This window comes from Trematosphaeria pertusa (assembly GCF_010094035.1).
Source record: "Trematosphaeria pertusa strain CBS 122368 unplaced genomic scaffold BU26scaffold_7, whole genome shotgun sequence".
NCBI classification, from domain to species: domain Eukaryota; kingdom Fungi; phylum Ascomycota; class Dothideomycetes; order Pleosporales; family Trematosphaeriaceae; genus Trematosphaeria; species Trematosphaeria pertusa.
This window is the reverse complement of record NW_022987218.1, coordinates 799,111-821,751: the sequence shown is the minus strand read 5'-3', so window position 1 is coordinate 821,751 and position 22,641 is coordinate 799,111. Positions and strand designations below refer to the sequence as shown.

The following is a 22,641-nucleotide window of genomic DNA, read 5'->3' as shown; positions in this document are numbered from 1 at the left end:
CAGAGAAGATGTTCGTGCTTCGAGCCGAGCGTTCTCATTCCCGGAATCAGACCCGCTAAACGTGGAAGCCGCACTAGACGTTCGCGATGGAGTGACATTGTCCGCGTCTTATCCAGGAAATCCCGGCATATGATCAGCGGCGATGCGAGTTTTGGGACGACGTAGATCGTACAGGCCAGCTTTCGGAGGACTGAGACCAGCAGTTTCCCGAATCGAACCGTCGCTCGAATGATGCCACAGCACTGTACAGCAGCGCCGTTAGGCAATCGAAGTTCCGTGTCGTTTATACTTTCAATTTCGAGTCCCATCCTAGACGCTAGATCCACGGATATTACGTTCACGTCAGCCCCCGTATCCGGAACGGCCATCACGGTAGCGGCACTCGGTACGTCTTCGAACGTCAACGGCAGCGCCAAAAGGACGTCCTCTTTCGGTACTAGCTGGTATTCCACGCTCTCGGTCGAAGCCTTAGGAGTGCCTGCGTCGTGTGAACTTGCAGGCATTAATCTCGGAATACTCAGAATGATCCATTGAATTAGCGATAGAACTTACGTCGTTGATAAGCCCTGCAGCCTTCTATTACGTTCACAACTCAATTCGTATATTTCGCTGTCGAGTCCTCGAATAACATCCAAGGATCTATCGATAGAAGCTCTGAACTTCGCACCTTCTTGCTGCCATCTCTTGATCCTCTCCAGCTCGGCCGCTCGCCGCCTCATCTTGGTGTCAATCTTCTCGCAAAGCTTGCACTTTTGGGCTACTGAAACTGTCTGCATGATCAACCTCATCCCACACGTTTCTCCAGTCCTGTACTCCTTCGCACAGTGCTGCCGAAAATGTCCCCATTTCCAGTCTCCGCATGCGAAACGGCGCTGGTCGAAGAAGCACATCAACACGTCGAGATATCTGATGAGAAGTTTCGGTTCGAGTGCGACGGCGGAGGCTTCGAGGGTGATGCGGGAGATGCTGTGGGCGAAATGGCGATTAGCAAGGCCGGGCGGGTGGCCCTCATAATCTCTCAGCGTCCCTGCCCTTTGAAGGACTTGCTGCGATGAGCGATAACTGGCTGCTACCTTTTCTTAGCCTGCATGAATATCACGGCAACCCGCATGAAAAATCAGTCACGTGACCTTCTCTTCGCCAATGAAGATCTCAGCCTGAGCGAAAGCGAATTTGATTCGTAGATACCGCATGGGTGTCGTCAGCACCGCCATCCACGCTGTTCCCTCTTTTCAGGCTTTTTTGCCACGCTCCATCCGAACGGTTAGCTGCCAAGCAAACCGGTGAAGGGGCGGTGATATATCGCTGTCCAAGGCGTCTAGCATCGCATTCAGACGTCCCATCATGGATCTCGAAGCCCAATCAAAACGTTCTCGTTATCTCCTCGGGTATCCATCCCTGGCCGCATTCATCGCGAGTGACCGAGATTACACTTCCGCAATTTGCAAGCGCTTCAACCGTTTGGCCGCACGCAACCTGCTTCATTTGCAGAGTGAGCTAGCTGAACTTCAAGCGCAGCAGGATGAGCTAGATAGAGCGGAGCGGTCCGGTGGCCGAGCTGTCAAACAGTTCTCCCGGAACTGGCCTGACTTCTGCGCCGCCGCCCTGTCTGACGATAGGCAAAAGCAAAGAAAGATCCTAGCCGATACCATCCATTCGGTGCTGAAGGAATATAGTACGTAAAGGCCAAAGCTAATGAGTTGCTTAGGGCCCCGCTGACGTTACCAGGAGAGGCCCTAGTCTTCGAAAGCCACCTTGCAACCCTTCCGCGTCCGCCGAAGAGTACTCTCCAAGCCTTCCGATGCCACTTCTTCAACGGCGATCCGAAGTTTGGTTTCCCGACCCTAGGGGCCAATAGCGCAAGTCTGTTTGATGATCCAGATGACCTGGTCGTCCTGGGCGTCCACGAAGATCGAGATCGGCTCACAGCTTTCGTGCAAGACCGTCTTGCCTGGATATTTCAGGTGCGCTGGTGACATCCAAGGCTTGTCTCCAGAAAAGCCTGATTAACAGCACGCTTACGCCTGCTACAGACTAAGGCAAGCGATGGCAATATTGCCTACGTCTCTGACCGTCGCATTGCTGGCTTTGTTGCCATTCTCAGCACCGTCAATGCCGCTGCTCTCCTGATTGGTGGCATTGTCAGCTTGTATTCCGTCTCTTCCTCAAGGAAAAAGCTCGGTATCATAGCTGTCTTTACTACGCTTTTTGCGATCAATGTCGGCGTGTTGACAAACGCTCGGCGCGCGGAGCTGTTTGCAGCAAGTGCTGGGTGAGCCGCCATTGAACTACCCTACGAATAAGATGCTGATTTTCAAGGTACGCGGCCGTGCTTGTGGTGTTTGTTAGCGGCAACTTGGGCGTGACGGGGACTGCGAACGTGGGAGCGTAGCTAAGAAAGGTAGGCCGTGGCACGATTTCGTGGGTGCAATATATCATTTTTCAGGAGTTGGTAATGGCTTCCTTCGTCCCTTTTTGCCATTACTATAATAGGCCGCAGGTGAGGAATTGCCAGCTTTTGTTTTGCTCTCGTCTTCGAGGCCTACGGATATAGGGCCGTGAATACCTTCAGCCATCCTTCCGAAACCCGAACCATCTTACTACTCAAGTGGACGGAGTCTCCCACAGCACGCCATATACTCAGCGAAAGTTATTCAGCGATACGCGGGTAATGTTCGTATTTTCCGGCTACCTCTCGTTCGGGTCAACCTTCCCGCTTCGCCGTTCGCTCTTAAAATGGCTGAGCTAATGTAACGCGCAAGCTAATCTAGCATCCTCGCCCACCTTCTATGATCTTTCATTAGGCCTTACTAGCGTTCCAGATACCTGGTTTTGAGTCGCCTCGGAGCGTTGGGCGTTGTAAGCTTTTCACGAGCTCCGATTTTTCCTTCGGAAATGATGCGGGGTGACATCGGCCTGTGGCAGGGCATTTGCATGTGCATACCCAGGGAGTGAAAGTTCAAGGTGTCACGTGCTCGTCCGTCATGCGCATGCTCCAGCCGGCGTGGACTCAGCCACGCGCTTTCCCATCAACAGCCTCTCCAACGATCTTTTCTTTACACACACTCCTGATGCAACCGCAAGCTTTACTCAGCAAAGCCTATTGCACGACTCTCGAGATAAACCCATAAATTCGAGCGCGCGTACAGAAGCAATACCTCGGCCGTCCGCAACCAACTCACGTACTCTCTCTCTTGAACTCGAAGAATTTCGAACTGAGCTTGCTACTTCTATCCACTGCCCTCATCTTCCACCGCGAGCAGACAATGGTAGCCTCCATCCCCCCATTCTACAGGATCCGGAAGGGTCGCATCGAGATCCTTCCGCTACCCGAATTCTACACCGGAATGCTCTCGCTGAAAGCACCTGCTCCAGCTACCGCGGGCTCCACTTCCAAAGCCGCGCAACTCGTCTCTGGGCAGCCTGCAGAAGTTGCCCGCGACGAAGACATACTGATGATAGACGTCATAGATAGGGACTCTTCGAGCAAGACCATCGCCCAAGATCATGTTGAGAAAGCTGAGGGCCGACAAATTCATATCCTCACACCTCGCGCGAGATCTAGACCATCTCGAAACGGCTCGGCTAAGGGATACGGTCAGCGGGCGGATGAATCTTTGGCCAAGCTACAGCGCATGAGGGCCTGCTCGAAGGGATTCGGCCAGCGCGCGGACGAGTCACTAGCGCACGAGCAACACGTTAGGAGAACCTACGCCTCACGACTGGCTAGGAAATTCGCGCCGAAGAGGTCTCCGGTGCAGCAGAGTCGGGTGCGAGATGAGGACTACATACCTATGAAGAAGCGCGTCTTCCCGCAGGCGGAGTTGCAAGAGCAGCAACCTGCTCCACCAACCGAGCAGCACCAACAACAGACTCAGGATGAAGCTGGAGCAGTAGCTACGGCAGGAGTTGTACCACAGGCCCCCGTCCACCAGCCGGAAACCAAGGTGAACAAATCCATGGAGACGCTGGCTGAATCTGGCGCTGCAACGGATAACAACCTGAAGCTGCAGAACACCGAACATCCAGACGACAAACAAGCTCCTCCAGCTATCGGCAGGGAACTACCGCCTATTGAAAAACCGACGTTGAAGAGGAAGGCGGAGGAGACTAAATCAGATCCCACCGCCAGCGACCAAGCCGCACAGGACACTACGATCGCACCTGAATCTAGACCAAAGAAGAGGGCCAAGACTGCCGCTCTCGTAACCATCGCAGAGGAACAGCCCACTGCTCAGCCCAAGAGCACTGTCAAGTTACCTGCGAGTATTATTGCGACAACCATTCATCCTCTTCAAACTCCTGCAGCGGCGGGTGATCCAAAGCCTAAGAAGAAGATTAAAAACATTGCACCAATATCCGCAAGGGAGAAGCCACCTACCGCTCAGCTCATGAGTTCCGACCCGTCGAGAGACATTCAGCCTCCTCAGACCACCACAAGCGTGCGCGATCCAAAGCCCAGCAAGAAGCCCAAGGTGAAGAATGCCGCACACTTATCCCCGATAGCTCCTCAACACACCTCACCGCTGCAGAACTCTCCAACCCCTCCAACCAGCTCACCCGCTCCTAAAAACCCACCAACACAGACCACTCCAGCCGCCGTACCCGAGCCTAAACCAAGCAAACCCACCGGCAGGAAGCCGAAGCCGCTCTCCTGGGACAACACCATGGCGACCAAGACCCTCGTTAGCAAATACAAAAAGGTAGACGTACTCCGGTTGCTGAAAGATGAGGGCGTGGATACTTCGGCCCTCGAAGGAAGGACGGCGGCTGTTGTTGCGGAAGCGTTTGTGAAACAGCGTGATGCGAGGGCGGCTATGCACAAGGCGAGGGCTGAAGCGCAAGAGTGCGCGTCGAAGAAGCGCGGTCGCGAAGATAATGCGGATGGAGGTGGGGTTAAGAAGATGAAGAGCGGTGGAGTGTAGGGGACTCGCAGAGCCGGGTTATTGTCGCTCTCGAGTTGTAGCTGAGACTCGGCACACGGGTTGATATTTCGTGTTAATGTTAGAATTGGGTACCATAACGATCAGAGAGCATATTGATTACAGATGCGAGGACTCGCCACAAATTGGCAAGCGGGCCCGGTGCGAACAGCATGTGTACATCTCGAGGGAGCATGTTACTATGAGCTAGACCTACACAGAAACATCACTACTAAAAGCTCTACTCAAGCAATCCTAACTTTCTCCTTTCAGCTCCTTGTTGACCCAATTCCAGTCGAGTGTGATATCTTTTGTCAATCCAAAGGAGACAGAGGACCTGCCTTCGCTACATCACGAAGGATCTTACTCGATTGCCAGCGGGTACGAAAGCAAACAGTGTAAGCTGCACGCAGAAAAGATATAAAAGGCCGGACACGAGATCTGTCCACTTCGAGTGCTACTTTCGAAGCTATCATGCTAGCTCTAAGCCAATATCGCGATTCATGGTAGTTATATGTGGCGTTGTTTAACTGTCTTTCCAGCTCTTCATTTAGGTGTTTCCGGACTTTATCGACGCGTTATCTCAAGCAGGGTAAAACTCGCTCTACTATCTACTTTCGGCGTCGAGTCATATTATATTTCACATTTAAAATAAGCCCGGGGTCCCGTGGGCCGGAGACTGTGGCGTAGGCGCTCGGTCACGTGGGCCCGATGTTCCGGCGCATCGGGCGCATCGCAGGTATAAAGGAACGTGTCAGAAACATACTTCCAGCATCGATCCTCGTTTCCGAAGCACCATCGTGCCGGCTCACCTTCGCACGCAGAATCGCAGACACGGTACAAGCGCTAACAGCAGCATTGTTTGTAACATTCGCTAGACACGGCGCCAGATACTTCCCGCTCCAACAGTCAGCTTGGAAGACCGCACAAAGTATGTATTGAACCTTCCCGGGCGTTCGTTGAAGAGTTCAAGTCCTAATTGCTTAATCAGATGCGTCCTTCCGCCTTCGAAATCGGCCAGACCGGCCAGCCGCGCCTCCTTTCCGTCACTTCGACCCCGGCGCTGACACAGTCCATCGATTCCAACAACAACAACAAGCTAGCGTCTCCCGAGACACTTGCCGCTATGGCTGGTGTGCCGAAAAAGAGCGGCGACGTCCATACCAACAAGGCGGACCCGAGTCTTCAGGCGACGGAGGCCGAATCGAGCACCGCGCACTTGGGCAAGGAGGGGCTGAACGGAACCGTGAACGGGATGAGCAACTTGGTCTCGGAAGCAGGCGGTACGTATTTGAAGTAACACTTCCCGCGTTGTCTAACCTCTTTGCAGGTCGCGAGGTCGAATCGAGCCCTCGACAACCATTCGAGTCAAACCGAGTCCACGAATTGCAGAACGTTACGAATGGCCGGAGTATCAATTCAAAGAAGATTGCTCCCACCTCGGACGTTACACCCTTCGCCTCTCAGACAGGTGCCGTCGTCAAGACTCTCCAAAACGTCAACAACGGCGCCGCATCTACCGGCCCCCATCCATCACCGCCCGACAACTCGCAGCCCTTAGCTTCGGCTGCGCCGAACGGCCGTATCCGATTGACTCTAAAGATTCCAGCTACAGCTCTCACACAACAGGCCGGTGGCGCCACGCAGGCCAGCGACAGAGTCCTCACCATGGACTCTAATTATTGCGCGTCAACTCTCATCAACAAGTACGGAGTGAAGCGCATGGGGCCATTCCTCACTGCCAACGGGGTCGATCTCGCACAGTTCGATGGCAAGAAAGCGAAGGGCGCTGCCATGGCAACTGAAGTCCTCCGCGTACAAGCGGAACACCGCAGCCAACAGGCATTGGGGCAAGAGGGGACGAAATCCGGTCCATCCACGAATCTTGTTCAACCCAAATCCCATGATGCCCCCGATCAGCCATCGCAAATTCCAAATGGCTCTCGGAAGCGTGCTCGGGAAGAAACGGACTCTGACTTCAAAGACGCTACGAGCGCGCCAAAGAAGGTTAAGACTGGCAAGGCCAACTCAGCTATGCGTATTGAGCAGTCTAAATCTCAGGGAACAGATAATCCCGTCATGCTGCCATCGCCCGCTCAAACCGTTCCGACTTCCGCAACGCCATCAATATCGCGCCGGGTCATTACCTTGAGGCGCACATCACCACTCCTGTCGCCGTCTCCTAACGACCCACGATGTGTTTCCAAGACGCGAAAGCTTCTCTTGATGATCAGGACGCAAGCTGAACACGATGTAGCGGCTGAGAATGAGGAATCCGATGATGACTCCGACGACGAGTCTGGGGACGACTCGGACGATGACGTCTGCATGAGCGACTCGGATGAAGAAGATGCGGGAGAGGGCAACAAGACAACTCTCTCGCTTCTGACGAACGTACATGGACAGCCGGTTCTCTCTTGTGATGCTCAATTCCTAATCCATCGCATCGTTCAGCTCTCCAATTCGATGCGAGCCTGCGGTTCAGAGCCAGCAGATCGAGACAATCGAGAGAAGCAAGAGGAATTGCGGAAGGAGCATACCCAAGCGCGGCAGGAGCTGAAGTACGAGCTGGAGGAGAAGGTCAACTGGGATGATGAACTTGACGCCGAGCAGCAGGCTAGGAGCTTGGTCTGTCAGGTCTTCCCTTATTAGATGGATGGAGATTGGCGTTATATGCCGGGAGACGGAATGGAATTTCTACGTCGGTTCTGAACTTGAGCATGGGTCGCAACGAGTAGCCACGCGATTCGACGGTATATCAATATAGGTATTCATCAGGAAGGAAATTTTGTATTGGAAACGTCGCTATAGAGCGAGAATGACGGCATTCTTCCCTTGCAACGTGTTGCGGGAAGATTGTTGGTATAGATTGGCGGCGGGCGGGTACGTGCACTGGGAAATGGAAACTTGTCTTGACTAGGGAGGAGTGAACATATAATGCACGTGACACTTGACGAACGGTAAACATTGTCTGGGTGGGAGCTCTTACTGACAGTCGGCATCTGCTATCACCGACACCGGCCAGTTCTTTGACCTTGCAGCAACAGGGACCACTCTATTTTTCGGCAAGAAGCAAAGCAGCATATTAAGACTTAGACAACCCCCAACCACAGTCGATCGTCCGAAGTAAGGCCCACCTATTGGTAGCATGTCGCCAACCTATGGCTCTCTTGGAGGGGATGGTTCGCGCAGCGTGTCGGCCGCAATCCATTCCAGCCCCCAGGGCCTACTCCTCCCCACTAACGAAAATGCTGCAAGTTCCGCCTGCGACTCTTGAGAGGCATTCAAGAATGAGCACATATGATACGACCGAGAAAGACGACAGCATCCGCAAACGCAGCGCTACCGAGGTTCGCCAGGCCATGACCGACATCAAATCCGCAGCTCTCGACAGCTTCTACATCTCCGCGCGATTCAGGCGCCGTAGGGATGTTGAAAATGGCCATGCTTTGCTCGAGCGCTACGAGAAGTACACTCAACACAATCCGCAACTGATCCTCTTCGACGACAATGGAGGCCCTCTCCTTGGACTTCATATCCAACGCCGAGTCTCTCGCATTGTGAAAATGGGGATCGATATCCGAATTTTCACTCAGCTAGAAGCTCGAACGGAAGGGAAGAGCAAGATCTTGGAGGATTCATTGACGGAATTCAAGCGAGACTGTAGAGGTCTGCGTGATGAGATCGCAAAGCACATAATACCAGATGGCGTCAATGTGGAGCTAGAAGCTGCACGCATTGTTTAACAATCTGTTTACTCATGCGGTTGATGGTGCGCAGATCTAGTAGATTGATGATGGGGAATGTGGCATGCTCATAACTATGCCGACGGGGAAATTTGGAGCATAGCTTATCGCGGCGCGGGCGCGGCACATATGATATCATCTGGTGTATTTATTTAGGTCATATTTGAAATTGAACTACGTAGAATTGATACCGTCGAGCTGACGCCCCCAGTAGATCATGTAAAACTCAAGTCGAGGTTGCCGAAAGCCCGTTAAATCTGTCTGCCTTGGTTTCGGTACCGTGATTGCACACCAAGGGGCCTCTGGTGCACTAATATTGCATTTCACACGCGGATGTCCACCCTGAGTCGACATGTTGAGCATCTAACAATTTGTGGAGGCACGCCCTAGCTCGGTAGGTATAACCCTATTCATGCAGCGAAAAGCTGACAAATCCGATGTCTAAAAGCCCAATAGAAAGTAAGGCATCTAAAAGTGAGCGTGGTTTATTAGTGAAGCCCGTCAGAGGAATGGCTGTCTCACTGGGGTCCCGTAGTAGAACCGACGTAATGCAATATCAGTGAAAAGCGCGAAGACGTTGCGTCAACATTGTGCGTGCGCTTCGAGAGGGCTTGGCGAGATAATGAGAACTTGGAGTGAAAGGGTCGCTTTCGGAATGTCAGTCCATAACGCCGTGCTCGGTAGTGGGTCCACTATCCCCAGTGAACTTGGCGGCAAGCACGATGCATTGCAAATTCACGATCGGCAGCTGATAGATGAGTCATTGGCCTATATAGACTCTTCCGGTCCTCACCAGAGCTGCATCACCCTCCATTCAACACCCTCACTTTTCCACTTGCGGAGCAACCACAACCTTCTTGGCTACGTCAGAAGTTTATCGACACCAACTACGCCCGAACAACCCTAGCACAGAGAGCGCTTACTCCGGCAAACGATTCGAAAACTTTCACAATGGCGTCTGGAACCACACTAGGCAGCAATCGGCTATCCGACGAGACTGCCGGGCGTGCCGAAGAAGTCCCTCCAACCAATCCTCCCCGCGGTGCCTGGTCGCCAACACTGAATTATTCTCCCGTCACCGGCTTCCCCGAGAATGATGCGAACACGTCTGGAAACGATAGCCAAGAGCTTACAGACCTAGAGGAGCTTGAGGAGAAGAAGTCCGACCCGAACGACGACGAAAAGCCAACCGATCCACAAGAGTCTGCAAAGAAGCCTGATCTCCGTCTCAGCGTTCCGGAAGACGACGAGGATGATACTGACAGCTCCGACATGGGAGAAGACAAGTTCACTCGGAGGCGCAAGCCTCGCGGTCAAGGTGCTGGTCCGCAGACTCCACCCTTGAACAGTATCTGGCACCCTGCCACCCTCCAAGCTAAGAGCAACCGCGAGAAGCAGGAGAAGTGGCTGCGAATCACCGGCCGCAATCCCAAACTTCCCTACTACAAGGACATGGACATGACCGAGATGCGAAAGGAGATCTCTAAACTGATGAAGCTGGATGCCAATCGGCGGGCACGCGGCCAGGTAGTGCAAGACAACATCCAGGCTAAGGACGAGCTAAAACTGGCGCAGGAGCAAGTGGCGCCTTCTTTTCCACCGCAGAAACGCCCCCATGACGACGGCCACGGCGAAGCAGACAAAGTCTGCGCGAAGAAGACCAGAATCGGAACGCTTGCCGAAGCACAAGCTGCTCCACCAGTAGAGTCTACCGAGATTGTGCTCGAGATCGTGGAGGAGGACTCAACAAACGGTGGTGACGAGGAGCCGAAAGAGGGCACGGTAGCTTACATCCGCCGCCAAATGAACCTGATCCAGCTGGCTGGTCGCGATAGCTGGCAACTTGCAAACCGGAACGCGGATAAGGACGAAGGCGCTCACAGTTTCGTCCCGCACTATCCTGAGTATTCGCATAGCGACCCTCTTCTTATTCTTCTCGGTGATGACGGTAAGCCGCTCATCGACGTGGAGACCCAGGTCGGTGTTCGGAAGATTCTTCGCGGCCGCGGCGGACTCCTCACGATGATTCGCCAGGGACCGAATGCGATGAAGCGCAAGGAGGCCATGAAGCTGTTCAAACAGGACTGTCGCGCTGTGGGCCGACGTGTGGCGAAAGCGATCACTGAAGAAGGCATCGACAATAAGACAGCGGCCTGGGAAATGGTGAATGACATGTTCACCTACGACATTCCGGGTGCGGACATCTAAGCAAGGTGAGATATCCGAGCCGTGCCTAGCGGAGCCGCGCGGCGTAGGTGACTGCACGGTAGGCAGGCAACGAACAAATCAGTCCACTGACCGGCCGCCACAGTATACCGTACAGGGACTCCCTACCAGACGGCTGGACACGCAGGCGGTGTACGATTTAATGCAATGTGTTGACGGCCTTGTTTTCTCCTCTGTGCTTCCTTGCTTTGGACGATGAGCAAGATTGGAACTGAGAATGGTGTTCTCAAGCTCGGCCCTGTTTATAGGGGTGCCTTGGTTCTTAATACTGCTCTAAGCTCTTAGGATAGATTGTTGGAATAATAAATATCTGATTGCTTTATTTCGTAGAGCTAACGTACTATACCCTGCCACGTACTCCTCTGACTCAAATTGACTTTTATAGAAAGTACACACTCTCACTTGGAGGGCAATCGCGCGGCTTTGCGGAGGATTCTTGACCCTAGCGGCATCTTATCTAACAAACTTCGACCACAAGACTCAATTGCGTGTACTAGGCAATACAATCACAATTTGTGCGCGGTCAGCTGTAGCTGGTAGCTTGACAACTTTAAAGCTAAGGAAATGGGCATGCGCTACTTATAAATTGAGCTCGATAGCATGTTTCCGTGCACATCCCCAAGGCAAAAAGCTTGCGTCAAGCATCGACTTTCCAAATTATGAGGCATATCCTAACGAGCATCGAAGAGGCGAGGTGGGCTCTGGAGACACTCAAGTCCATGGTCAAGGTCTCTGCGGATTCGACGCGTTACTCATTCACTGCGCGTTGCGAGGACCCCGACTCGATTAGGAATGTGACAGAGCATCAACTCCGTAACGTCTCCAGAGGGCTCGCCCCGGTATGGCTGGCGACCCAGCATCGGTAACGTCCAACCAATCATATCCTGGCACATACAATCAGTCATCGCCAATATAGGCTCCGCAAGGTACGATGTCGAACGAACGCGCAAGAGGTGGGCCGCAAATCACGAGGAGCAATTAACGAAGAAGCCTAAGGAGGCGAAGGAGTTAGAGCGCCATTATGGTAGGCTGCAGAGAGCTTTGATGCATCGCATACGCATCGACGGGAAAAATTCGGGAAACGTGGCCAAGCGACTGATTGACGAGATCTTCGATAGAGTCAGCTTACGAAGTCTCCGCAAAATGATCTTTCTCGGGTAATATACCGTTGCTACATAGAAATCCAACTATCTCAAAGCATTGGGCTAGGAGCAATTGGGATTACAGGAATGCAAGTTAGGAGCTACGTAAGCGGGTGACTGTTAGAATCATATCCGTGGATGCCCGCATGTGTGGAAAGAGCCACGTGTTCGTAGTATCTGATTATATTGCTCAAACCGTGCAGTTCTGGAGCCATCCGCGAAGCGCATGATGGAGGACGTATTTGAAGCTTGGAAGTCTCTCAGAGACTACAGCTTCAAACGTGCTCTCTTGATAATGGGAGTCCAAGTGTATCCCGCAGTGTTTCCCAGCTCGAACGGGTGCTTCAGCGAGTTCCGTCTTTCATTCACATGGGTATGGAAACATCATAACTGACTTCAAATTACCCTGCGTCCATGAAGATATCTCTAAGTGATTAAGAGTTTACGCTATTACCTTTGTAGTGCAACATTTCGCATTCACATCGGCTTCTCAAAACACTTCACCGCGCTCCGCCAGCCCACATATATTTGCACAAGTGAATAACAAAACATCCCAAGATAGGTACTGCAAACGCGCGTCTGTCGACCCTCTGAAGTCTCGTTGCTCACCCCCACCTAAAATTTCAGCACCACCCGCAAGATTAGCTCGACTCGACCAAAACCTCAACCCCAACAATGGCACGCAAAGGTAAAGTCAAGGCTAAGAGCAAGGCTCCTAGCGCAGCCCGCAACAAGACCAACGCCGCCACTTCCAAGCCCGCGAGGCCTTCCGACCTGATGGCCTATTGGGTGGACGAAAATGGCATCCCGCACAATCGGCATAACAACATGAGCGAAGCGGAAAAGGTCGCAGCCGACGAGGTGGACTACGGCTTCGGAGACGTCTCATACCCGTCAACTCCGGAGCACCACACAACATCGACCCGCATCGACGACTTCCCTTACGACGACCCCGACGCCATCGACGAGATTACAGACACCTTAGAGCGAAAGCTCCGCCTCCTGCGCAACTCCTTGCTCGAACAAGTCAACAACCCCGCGTTTGGGAAGAAGCCCACAAGTGAGGATCCGATCGCCCAAGCCTTCGCTAACCCGGAACAACCTTTCCCAATCTCCTTCATGGCGCAAGATTTGGTCCGATTGATTTTACACCACGCCAGCTTTGCACCGGAAGTGAAGAAGGAGAAGGAGGAGAAGAAGCTTACCAACAAGAACTATCAAAGGATGATCGATCAGAACACGGAGAATTGGGTTTACCTGAGGAGTATACTGGCGGATCTGTTGCCTGGCAACGACGGACAGAGGCGGGACCGGGCCGAAGTGATCATGAAGGATGTGCTCGAAGAGGAGTTAGTGTGGGGCGCAGACTAGGTGAGGATACCATCGGCGAATGAGCGCATGCACGAGCTAACATGTTAGGAAGATGTCTACGGTGCCTGATACGCACCGGAAGGCTTCTCTCCAACGAGTTGATGCCGTTCATCGTTTGGAGCGTGTTGGGTAAACACTGCAAGACTCGTGGAGGACCAAGAAAAGACATCCAATGGCATGACATTTTGCCATTGGTAATTCGAGTGGTTGCTACAGCGCAATGAGAGCCCTGGATCATGAGTTTCGCGTTGACCCATGGCGTGCTTATTCTCGTGCTTGTTGGAAGTTTGCAGTGGTTTGCCGAGCGGTTGGGTCAGCTCATGGACGGATGTTTCTTCACTGAATCAGGACGCGACGGCGTAAAAAATTGGTCGTAGGCACCCATGAAACATAGATACATTACCCTCTTCCATAAGCTCATCGTTCTCGCGCCGACAACCCCCGCAAACGACAATGGCGAACCGAACTCTCATCAAAGCCCCCTGGTCCAAATTCGCGACATCATCGACCGCGAAGAAAAAGAGTTCAAGGTCGGAAGCTCTTCGGGAAGGTACCCTCGGAGGACGTGCAGCACCTTGTGTGGAAGCTTTGGGAGATCATGGACACTTATCGAAACACGAAACCATTCCAATCCAACCCGTTCGACATTCTTCTGAGAGTACTTCAGTCGGAGGGTCAAGCTTAATGAGAAAGCTCTGGAGGTTATGGACGATATGGTGACGGCGTCGAACACGGAGAAGTTGCTGATGGAGGTGTTTCGGACGTGGTTCGTGGTGTTTGAGTAGCTGACCGGCTACGGGACGGAGGAAAATAGCGCAGGGGGAAAATTGGGCGTGGAATTTTGCCGACTGGAGATTCTAGTAGCGATACTGCGGGGCTGTTGGTGCTGTGTAGTCGCGCTCCAACGAGGTATGGTGTTGTCGTGGAAGCGAGGAATGCAAGCGGCAGACCTTTCGCCCCAACACGAAGTTTCACCCACCTTCCCATATCACACACATGTACAACCCATCAAAGCCATAACCAATCATGCCCGTGCCACCTGCAACATGGAAATCCTCTGAGAGCGTCCCGCAAATTTACAGTCCAACCAGCTTAACCCAGGAGCTTCTTCTTCCGGAAAGTGCCTCCACTTCGACCGAGAAAATCCACAACCCAAAGAGCGTATCAACATCCAGGGAGAAATTTCTGCATCCAAACAGCGCTAACTCATCGAGCACGAAGCTGTTGGCTGCAAATAGTGCATCGACTTCCAGGATCTCGCTGGCGCATGCCCATACGCACCCCTACGGTCCTCGAACACCGGTGCAGAAACGACGACTAGCAATTGACGAGCGTGTCCTTGCGCTTTCAGTAACCATAACTCTTGCGATCCTGCTTCTTATTGGGATTCCCCTGGGCGCTATTCTTCCCCCGAAATACGTTGTTGAGCTGCCGGTGAATATCCTGGTGCCGTTCTACGTTTCTCCCGACCTGGGTGCTTGGGATCGATTGTACGATACGTAAGACTTCCCGTCCTAGCCTTCATCCGGTGATGATCTCCGCGCTAACGCCCTCCCCAGAGCTGTCAAGCACGCAGACCTAAACTTCACCGTAATTCTGAATCCCGACAACGGGCCCGGATCGAGCACGTGGCCATCCGGCGTGTACGTCAAGGCCATTCAGAAATTGAATAAAATCCCGAACGTGCGCACGGTCGGCTACATCGACACGAAAAACGGCAACCGAGAGAATACCACCGTGCGCGAAGAAATAGCAACATACGCGGGTTGGAACAACACCGATGGCCTTGCTATCCACGGTATCTTCTTCGATCGTACGCCTAGCCAAGATGTTGATGATGCGCGCGGATACCTGAAAAACATCAGCGCAAAGGTGCGGCATTCGGAGGGCTTCTTGGAGCCAAAACTGGTGATTCATAATCCAGGCGTGGTGCCGAATGCGAGTTTGGCGAGTTATCGCGCGGATATTACGGTGGTGTTTGAAGGAGCGTATGAAGAGCTGCCTAAGAGAGACGATATGAAAGCGAAGCTGAGCGAGTTGCAGGGACGGAGGGACGAGTTTGCGTACTTTGTACATTCCGTGCCCAAGGATATCAGAAGAGGGGGAATTCGGAAAATCGTTGATAGAACGAGAAGAGATGTTGAGTGGTTGTTTGTGACAACTTTGGTAGGAGAGAAGAGATATGAGGGTTACGGAGGCATGTGGGAGGGGTTCTTGGAATTAACGTGGTAGAGGGGCAGAGCTTCATAGACATCCCTTCACGTTCCCATTTCTGTATCTTAGTCGCGAGGTTGCGTTTCGGGTGAAAGCCAGCGAAGCGTTTCAGAGACGTGGCTACTCTAGATTAGTCAGCAATAGCAGGGATGCCGGCAAATGTATAAAGCCACTTACAGTTTCTCTTCGACTCGCCCAGCCGCTGGCATTATGTGCCAAATTCCCAGGTCGAAGGTCTTACTCCCGCTGTACATCTATCCAGACCCTGGCGCATGGGACCCGCTGTTCGCAGCGTAAGACCTCTTCCTCCCATTGCATTGCGAGCTTTCCACTCACACCTCTACAGCACCTCTGCCCATCCAACTCTCGAATTCATACTGATCGTGAACCCTAATAATGGCCCTGGTTCGGAGCCGTGGTGGCCCAATGCAGACTATGTCCGCGAAATCCCAAGACTGAACGCGCAGCCCAATGTACGAATCGTCGGCTATGTCTTCACGGCCTACTGCAAGAGACCGAACGAAGAGGTCTGCGCAGATATTGCGAAGTATGCGGAGTGGTCGAAGGACGGAAAATATCAGGGCCTTGGCGTAGCCGGTATCTTCTTCGACGAAACGCCGAACCTGTTTTCGGACGAGGCGAAGACGTACTTGGACGTGATTACGCAGAGGGTGAAGGACTCGGAAGGCATTTTGGGCGATCGAATAGTAAGTCGAACAGTGTTGACATAGCGATTGGAAAGCAGGGGCTGAGGGTCCCCGCAGGTGATTCACAATCCAGGTACAGCCGTGGATTGGCGACTGGCGAGTCGAAGGCTGGACATCGCGACGGTAGCCGAAGTAGCGCATGCCGAGTTTCAGACGATGGAGTACCAGAACTGGCTGGCAACTTCGTCTTTCGGGAGAGCAAAAACGAGTTACATGGTGCATGGTGTCCCGGAGGAAAAGATAGAGGATTTCGTTAGGGTGGTGCGGAAGATGGCGGAATACATCTTTGCGACGAGTCTAAGGGTGAACTATTATCAGAGCTTCGGGCCTAGTTGGAACAGGTTCCTCTTTGCGATGGCGAAGGAGTGAGGATTGCGCACATGCGCGCATGGGACATGCATACCATCACGCAAGAAAGAATGCATGGATAGTCTAATTCGATAACTAAGCCTATTCAGTCCGAATAAGCGTATGTAAACCTTTCGTGTAGCCTTACCATACCCGTTCTCATAACGGTATGGATTGAGAGGGTTGAAACTGCGGGTGGGGTGTGGGAAGACAGCAGTGTGACCTAACGGGCTAATCGGCACGCATTCAGCCATCCCTTTGACGTAGTCAGAACATCCTCTACGATGTTCCAGATTCGACATCGATTCCAGAGTCCCTTTGGAAGTTCGGCAAGGCGGGAATCTTGTCCACAAATGGGGAAATCCTTCTGTTTTAGAAGGCGGACCACGCTTTTCCAGCGCCCTTGATCGGGGGAGATCGCTTCCGCCCCTTGCGCTAATTGCTTGAGCTTGTCCTCGTCGAGATCCCATATGTGATGTACTATGCTGCTATCGAGAAGAGCTTTGCGCCAGAAGCGATCGTTAAGTAGCACCTTGACGGAAAGTGCTCTCGATGTTCGATGCAAAGATACAATTGAAGCGGATGGTAGGAACTCCATGATCCTATCTAGAAGTTCGTTGGGGAGATTCTCTAGTCCGTCGGGCTCCCGTACGAGTTGGACGGAAGGCGGCTGTTGTGCTATTGAAGCTGGCGTTGCCTGGAGTATGTCGAGAACGAAAGAAGGCAACTCCAGTATGTTCATCGGGTCTGTCAAGTATTTCTGGTGAATTTGCTTTAGCTCGTTTCGGCGGAGGTGCTCAAAAGCGTCAATACCTCGTAAGCACCACTCCACCACCCCAATTCATCAAGTCCCTGAACACTTCGGGGTCCATACCCATCGAGGGTCCCTCGCAGGCCGAAGATGTAGTTGCGTTGGCCACCCCTGTGATAGAGGTACCAGGTCTGGAGTCGGAAATACAGGCGGGCCAGGATGGAGTCCTCGTCCGGCTTGCAAACTTCTGATACATCATGACGCGATTGGAGTACTCGGCATGCAATCTGAATGCATGCGTAGTGTAATGGAAATATTATATCCCTCCAGTGGTCCTCCGTTGCCGCAAGGTAATAGGAGTTACCCAGCCGAAAGCAGTCGCCGTCGTTCATAGCCCATCGAGTCTGCTCGGAGAGGAATATGTCGTCGCTGCCCGAAGTATTGGTATGCTCTTCGTTCGCGGTCGTCATTCTAAGATTGCCAAGGGTCGAGTGCTGGCTTAGGAGCCGGACATCATAGAGCCACTGTGTTTGTCAGAAAGAACATTTCGAACTTTGTTGTCGCAGAGCGCGCTCATTACCTGGAAGGCTTCTCTATCCGTGTCTATATTGTAGACATGATGCTCCAGGTCGAAAGGCCCTCCGCATAGCGCGCAGAAGATGTCGGTATCCATTGGACTTGCTGCTCGGCTCGTTCGACGACGTTGCAGCGTTTGTCTTATGTGCTTGCCAAGCTATGCCAAGCTCCGCACACCCATGGTGACATCGGAGGCCGCATATATTTACTGGTGCGACGCTAGTCTAGGGCGGGAGAGTGTCAAGAGGAGAGATGACGCTGGTTTGACGAGATCGAAGACATCATCGCCCTTCTGGTGGAAGCGGCCCTTATTAGTCGGCGAGCCGAGCCGAGGCTATTGCCACATCGGGACTAGCGGCCAGCCCTGGGCCGATCGAGCGATTTTTTCGATAACTACTCACGAAAAGGTGAGTACAAGCCAAAAGCAGTGGCTGGTGCAAATGCGAGCTTTTTGATTGGTTGAAAGAATTTTCCGTCCGAAATTTCGATGTTCTGGCGGAACTTCGGTCACGAAATTCATGATACTTGATGCTACCTAAGCCAATACAGGCATATGTGCTTTTTAGAAGTGCATGCACACATCTACTTTGAGCACAAGCCCAGCTCTTCCAGGAACATATCGGATGCTTTCTCTGCAATAGCTACCGCCGTATTCATGGTGTTCGCGGCGACGTTGCGAGGCGGGATGCTCAAGTCAGCAACCTTTAGACGTTTCACTCCATAAACGTTGAGACACTGGTCCACCACGCCATTTTCGTGGCGAGGCGCCATTTTGCACGTTCCCATCGAATGCCACGTCGTCTCCACGTGAGAACGCAACCAGTCTTCAATCACCTTGTCGTCCTCTGCCGTATAAATAATGTCCTGGACGTCTCCGGTGTGGCCATCGTCCAACTGCACATGTGCGGCATTGGAATTGGGCGCGAAAGTCGGGTGACCGCCCGGCAGCTCACCGCGGTATGTCTTCATCCGGCGGAAGATCTCCCGCTGTTTCTTGTACGCCCATATGTGCTTCTTGATATCCATACCTTGGGCATCGGAGAAGAAACCTGTAGTGAAATCAAGCCTGTCATCAAGCTCTGGCCCAGTGATGTGTATCGATCCACGAGAGTAAGGGTATCCAGTGAAAACCGACATGGCAAAGTACTGGCCGGCAGGGACGGTGGATGGATCTCCCGGGAACCTGGATGCGGTTAATTTTGCTTGAAGCGCAGGCGTCGATAGCATGTACTCACGCATTGACGAGAGACCCCAGTGCAAGTGGCTTGTTTGGCTCGTTCTTGAACTCCTTGTCCCAGGCCTCCTGGAACTTTGATCCCATGGCAGAAACATCCGAATCCGTGGGTCGTAGCTTGCACGTAATGTCCATAGCGTTCCAGCCAAGGATGGAGGCGTTCTGCTTGATCAACTCAACAGGATCCATACGTCCGCCAACAAGAGCGTCGATAGTCTCGTTTTCATTCAAGCTGGACAGGTATGGATAGATCATTAAATGATGATCCTGGTAATTGGCACCGACGCCAGGAACATCGGCGATTACTCCGACCCCGGCCTTTTTCAGAATCTCAGGGTTGCCCACACCAGATCTTTCTAGAACGGATGGCGTCCCGAGGGCCCCACAAGACACGATCACCATCTTCCTTGCTTGAACGGTACGGGAGGCGGTGTCTAGGTGAACCTTCGGATTAGGCCTAAACTCGACCCCGGAAGCTTTCTGGTTTTCAAACAGAACCCGCTTCACCTGGGAATCTACAACGACATGTAGATTGGGGTATTTGCCGCTTTGAAGTCTCGGGTGGAGATATCGATAGGCAGTGTCTTGCCGCTTGCCATCCGGTGCGATATAGCGTAATGCGCGTTGGACGCCATTATTGAAGTCAAGGGCTGCCAAGTCTTCAATTTCGGGATACCCAACTTGGCCTGCGGCTTGGATAAAATCCTGTTCAGACCTGTTGACACGGTAGGTCCCGCCGGAGACATTGATGGGACCGTCAAAGCCGTGGACAGCCTGTGGGCCTGGGCCATGATACGTCTCGAGCTGATAGCCACCAGATTAGCTTCTGCGAATAACGTAGTGTAAAACTTTACACACACCTTCTTCAAGTAAGGTAGCATTTCTTCAGTTGACCAACCAGACGTGTTCCACGAGTTGAAGTCGACGCGTTGAGCCCTCGAGTACATCATAAGGTTTATCGATGACCCTCCACCGAGCGTGCCTCCCGATGGAACAATCAGCTGTCTGTTGCTGAGCTGGCTCTCCTCGTTTCCCTGGTAGAACAAGGTCGCGTTGCTCGTGGGCATGAGCCCGCTCAAGAACAGAGCTGGGTGCACAATAGTTGGGACGTCAAAACTGTTCGGTCCCTGTTCAATTACCAAAATGGACATTTCAGGGTCGGCGTCGGCTAGCCTCGCGGCAATAACGCATGCAGCGGTTCCACCTGAGGGCAAGTAGTCAGATAATTTGCTCGGTTAGGGCTTCTGTGAAGTTGATTCTTACCTCCAGCAATGATTATATCGACCTCCTGGACTGTATCTGGGAGCGTCTGGTACAGCGCCATAGCGGTGTCCAAAATCCAGGTGGCGAGGAAGAACCAGAAAGAAAGTTTGACTAGTTGGGAGTTGTAGCTGACCGTGTAGCGTGGCTGACGATAAAGTCGCAACATTGATAAAGACCTCAGGAGCTGAATCCCAGGGTTGCGGGTTTCAAGTTCTGTTAGATTGAGATGTCGCACACAAGCTGGAGCGGGTAAGTTGCTAAGGAGCGGGGCTCGGGTCGCCACGGTCCGGGACCATAGGATGCAGTTGCCAAGTGACGTGACAACCATTTTGGGGAGTCCGATGCATTACGCACGTAGGCGTACCTCTTTGTTGGTAACCTATTATTTTCCACACTGTAAGGCCCGGCCGGCCGGATCTATTTAGCCTGTTCCTAACTGCACTTGTTGGCTTCACGCCACCCTCTTAGGGGTCATTGCCCGGCGGAGAAGAAAGTGGCAGGTGGGTAACGATACCATGTCATTAAAAAGGTAAATCATGAGAAGTCCGCACTGGACAGTATGACATGCCCACCTTGTCAACCAACATCAACCGTAAGAAGTTTTGAAGGGCTTTAACTTGAATGTCCTACTGTCTCAGCGCCAAGTTCAAGATTCGTACTCATCCACCCGGTTTGACGATGTCCTCAGGAGCGGTTCCTCGCCGTTCCACCAAGATTTCATCCTATCAGTTCCACAATACCACCAGTACTGGAGACCCGATAACAGTGCTACAGCCATGTGATGCTGATAGAATTTGCCCCACCAAATACTCTGCGCCCAATGCAAATTTGAGAACCTTATGACCTTCTCCTCCCATTCCTGCAATGTGATCCTGCGACCTACATATTCCTCAACCCTTAAGGCATGAAAGGCTGCTTGCGTGCCACTGAACGCAGTGTGTGGGCGGAAGAGAGAGAGGGCGTCACCCACAAGCAGTACCCTGCCATCCTCGAATGCTGCTTTGGGTGCGCAGAATTCCGTAATAACTTGGATGAACGGACCACGGATCTTGATCATGACCTCTAGGAAAGGTAAAGGAAGCGGGACATCCTTCGCACGCTGAACTTGCGCGTTCCAAATCCCCTCGCGTACACGCCCTGCCGGTACGAGATTGTGGTGCCTGTGGCCATCGACCCCATCTATCAGAATATCGTGTAGTGATTCCTCCGACTCGTTCGTGTACCAAAGAAAATTCAACAATCGTTCTCCTGGTTCCAATGACCCATTGATTCCCGGAATTGTATACATGATGCAGTGGTGCCTGTGCATCATGTGCACCGTCACGCTGCGGCTGAAAATGCTGCGTGTTGACTCAGACACTTCACTCTCTGGGACTGTTCCTCGCCAGGCTATATATCCAACGTATTGGCGCTTGACAGCGGGTAGGTATTTCGACCGTACGAACGAATCCGGGCCATCGGCGCCGATCACTAGGTCAGCTTTCGTTTGCTTTACTTCTTGACTGTTGTGATCCAATATCGAAAGGACCATTCCTCCATCACTACGGCTTGCAGGAAACATATCGGTAACTTGCTGGCGACAAACATATATGGCGCTACCGTCTGAATCCACCGAATGTGGCGGCGATGGATAGAATGAGCTGACATACTGATCGAAGCAGGCTCGGAGGCGGAAGTAGTAGGTGTCCCAACTCGTAATATCCCGGCGACCGTTTACGAAGATTTTGATGGTTTCGTCTGAGTTTAGAGCCTGAACACGGCGGCTTCTGTGGCTGAACGCATTTTTCAATCGATCGTGGGAGGTCAAGTATGCTTCAGCGTCTGGGCCGAGACAAACGCCCGCCATATGACTTTGGCGCTCATTGTCGTCCTTTTCGATAATCGTCACTTTATGACCGGCGTGCACTAAGGCGATTCCACACATCAAACCGGCTAAGGAGCCTCCGATCTAGATGGGGTATTGTTAGTAACATTTCCTGCGGACACCAAGTTCTCTTCGGAACACATACTACCACGATATTCAAGGGTCCTACCAACAATCTCTTCGGGGAATCCATGGTGAGTTTTGGGAATGGCGAGGGAAACCCAAACTGCAATTTTAAGGCGTATCGAGATTCATACGAGAATTCCAAGCTTCGAGT

The 22,641-nt window shown here is 52.5% G+C and overlaps 12 protein-coding genes across 12 annotated transcripts; 8 read left to right on the top strand and 4 right to left on the bottom strand.

The window, feature by feature from the left end:
* Positions 1 to 548: 548 nt before the first annotated feature.
* On the bottom strand, positions 549 to 900 carry BU26DRAFT_484048 (uncharacterized protein; the record flags this gene model as incomplete). The annotated part of the gene is made up of 1 exon (XM_033825837.1): positions 549 to 900. Exon 1 carries the CDS (start codon positions 888 to 890, stop codon positions 549 to 551), a length of 342 nt encoding a protein of 113 aa, XP_033683938.1. The 5' UTR covers positions 891 to 900.
* Positions 901 to 1,363: 463 nt separating this feature from the next.
* Positions 1,364 to 2,444, top strand: BU26DRAFT_550812 (uncharacterized protein; the record flags this gene model as incomplete). Its single annotated transcript, XM_033832070.1, has 4 exons — positions 1,364 to 1,675; positions 1,729 to 1,964; positions 2,034 to 2,272; positions 2,320 to 2,444. Coding segments are annotated over 4 exons (860 nt in total), but the record flags the coding sequence as incomplete, so codon positions are not given.
* Positions 2,445 to 3,193: 749 nt separating this feature from the next.
* Positions 3,194 to 4,925, top strand: BU26DRAFT_594656 (uncharacterized protein; the record flags this gene model as incomplete). The annotated part of the gene is made up of 1 exon (XM_033834911.1): positions 3,194 to 4,925. The coding sequence occupies exon 1, from the start codon at positions 3,267 to 3,269 to the stop codon at positions 4,923 to 4,925; it is 1,659 nt and encodes a 552-aa protein (XP_033683936.1). The 5' UTR covers positions 3,194 to 3,266.
* Positions 4,926 to 5,913: 988 nt separating this feature from the next.
* On the top strand, positions 5,914 to 7,574 carry BU26DRAFT_594654 (uncharacterized protein; the record flags this gene model as incomplete). Its single annotated transcript, XM_033834910.1, has 2 exons — positions 5,914 to 6,205; positions 6,253 to 7,574. 2 exons carry the CDS (start codon positions 5,914 to 5,916, stop codon positions 7,572 to 7,574), a joined length of 1,614 nt encoding a protein of 537 aa, XP_033683935.1.
* A 509-nt stretch (positions 7,575 to 8,083) lies between these two features.
* Positions 8,084 to 8,668, top strand: BU26DRAFT_505051 (uncharacterized protein; the record flags this gene model as incomplete). The annotated part of the gene is made up of 1 exon (XM_033826821.1): positions 8,084 to 8,668. One exon carries the CDS (start codon positions 8,084 to 8,086, stop codon positions 8,666 to 8,668), a length of 585 nt encoding a protein of 194 aa, XP_033683934.1.
* A 951-nt stretch (positions 8,669 to 9,619) lies between these two features.
* BU26DRAFT_564620 (uncharacterized protein) lies at positions 9,620 to 10,876 on the top strand (the record flags this gene model as incomplete). Its single annotated transcript, XM_033833297.1, has 1 exon — positions 9,620 to 10,876. The coding sequence occupies one exon, from the start codon at positions 9,620 to 9,622 to the stop codon at positions 10,874 to 10,876; it is 1,257 nt and encodes a 418-aa protein (XP_033683933.1).
* A 1,835-nt stretch (positions 10,877 to 12,711) lies between these two features.
* BU26DRAFT_594651 (uncharacterized protein) lies at positions 12,712 to 13,477 on the top strand (the record flags this gene model as incomplete). Its single annotated transcript, XM_033834909.1, has 1 exon — positions 12,712 to 13,477. The coding sequence occupies one exon, from the start codon at positions 12,712 to 12,714 to the stop codon at positions 13,405 to 13,407; it is 696 nt and encodes a 231-aa protein (XP_033683932.1). The 3' UTR covers positions 13,408 to 13,477.
* Positions 13,478 to 14,730: 1,253 nt separating this feature from the next.
* Positions 14,731 to 15,639, top strand: BU26DRAFT_379655 (uncharacterized protein; the record flags this gene model as incomplete). Its single annotated transcript, XM_033822561.1, has 2 exons — positions 14,731 to 14,906; positions 14,967 to 15,639. Coding segments are annotated over 2 exons (849 nt in total), but the record flags the coding sequence as incomplete, so codon positions are not given.
* A 189-nt stretch (positions 15,640 to 15,828) lies between these two features.
* On the top strand, positions 15,829 to 16,734 carry BU26DRAFT_519111 (uncharacterized protein; the record flags this gene model as incomplete). The annotated part of the gene is made up of 3 exons (XM_033828976.1): positions 15,829 to 15,914; positions 15,968 to 16,328; positions 16,386 to 16,734. 3 exons carry the CDS (start codon positions 15,832 to 15,834, stop codon positions 16,695 to 16,697), a joined length of 756 nt encoding a protein of 251 aa, XP_033683930.1. The 3' UTR covers positions 16,698 to 16,734.
* On the bottom strand, positions 16,735 to 18,253 carry BU26DRAFT_604875 (uncharacterized protein). Its single transcript, XM_033835549.1, has 3 exons — positions 18,008 to 18,253; positions 17,490 to 17,951; positions 16,735 to 17,436 (listed from the first exon to the last, which is right to left on the bottom strand). The coding sequence occupies exons 1-3, from the start codon at positions 18,098 to 18,100 to the stop codon at positions 16,900 to 16,902; spliced, it is 1,092 nt and encodes a 363-aa protein (XP_033683929.1). The 5' UTR covers positions 18,101 to 18,253; the 3' UTR covers positions 16,735 to 16,899.
* A 101-nt stretch (positions 18,254 to 18,354) lies between these two features.
* On the bottom strand, positions 18,355 to 20,364 carry BU26DRAFT_540395 (GMC oxidoreductase; the record flags this gene model as incomplete). The annotated part of the gene is made up of 4 exons (XM_033831549.1): positions 20,098 to 20,364; positions 19,239 to 20,041; positions 18,590 to 19,186; positions 18,355 to 18,367 (listed from the first exon to the last, which is right to left on the bottom strand). The coding sequence occupies exons 1-4, from the start codon at positions 20,302 to 20,304 to the stop codon at positions 18,355 to 18,357; spliced, it is 1,620 nt and encodes a 539-aa protein (XP_033683928.1). The 5' UTR covers positions 20,305 to 20,364.
* Positions 20,365 to 21,146: 782 nt separating this feature from the next.
* BU26DRAFT_594641 (uncharacterized protein) lies at positions 21,147 to 22,579 on the bottom strand (the record flags this gene model as incomplete). The annotated part of the gene is made up of 2 exons (XM_033834908.1): positions 22,510 to 22,579; positions 21,147 to 22,448 (listed from the first exon to the last, which is right to left on the bottom strand). Exons 1-2 carry the CDS (start codon positions 22,555 to 22,557, stop codon positions 21,147 to 21,149), a joined length of 1,350 nt encoding a protein of 449 aa, XP_033683927.1. The 5' UTR covers positions 22,558 to 22,579.
* Positions 22,580 to 22,641: the final 62 nt, after the last annotated feature.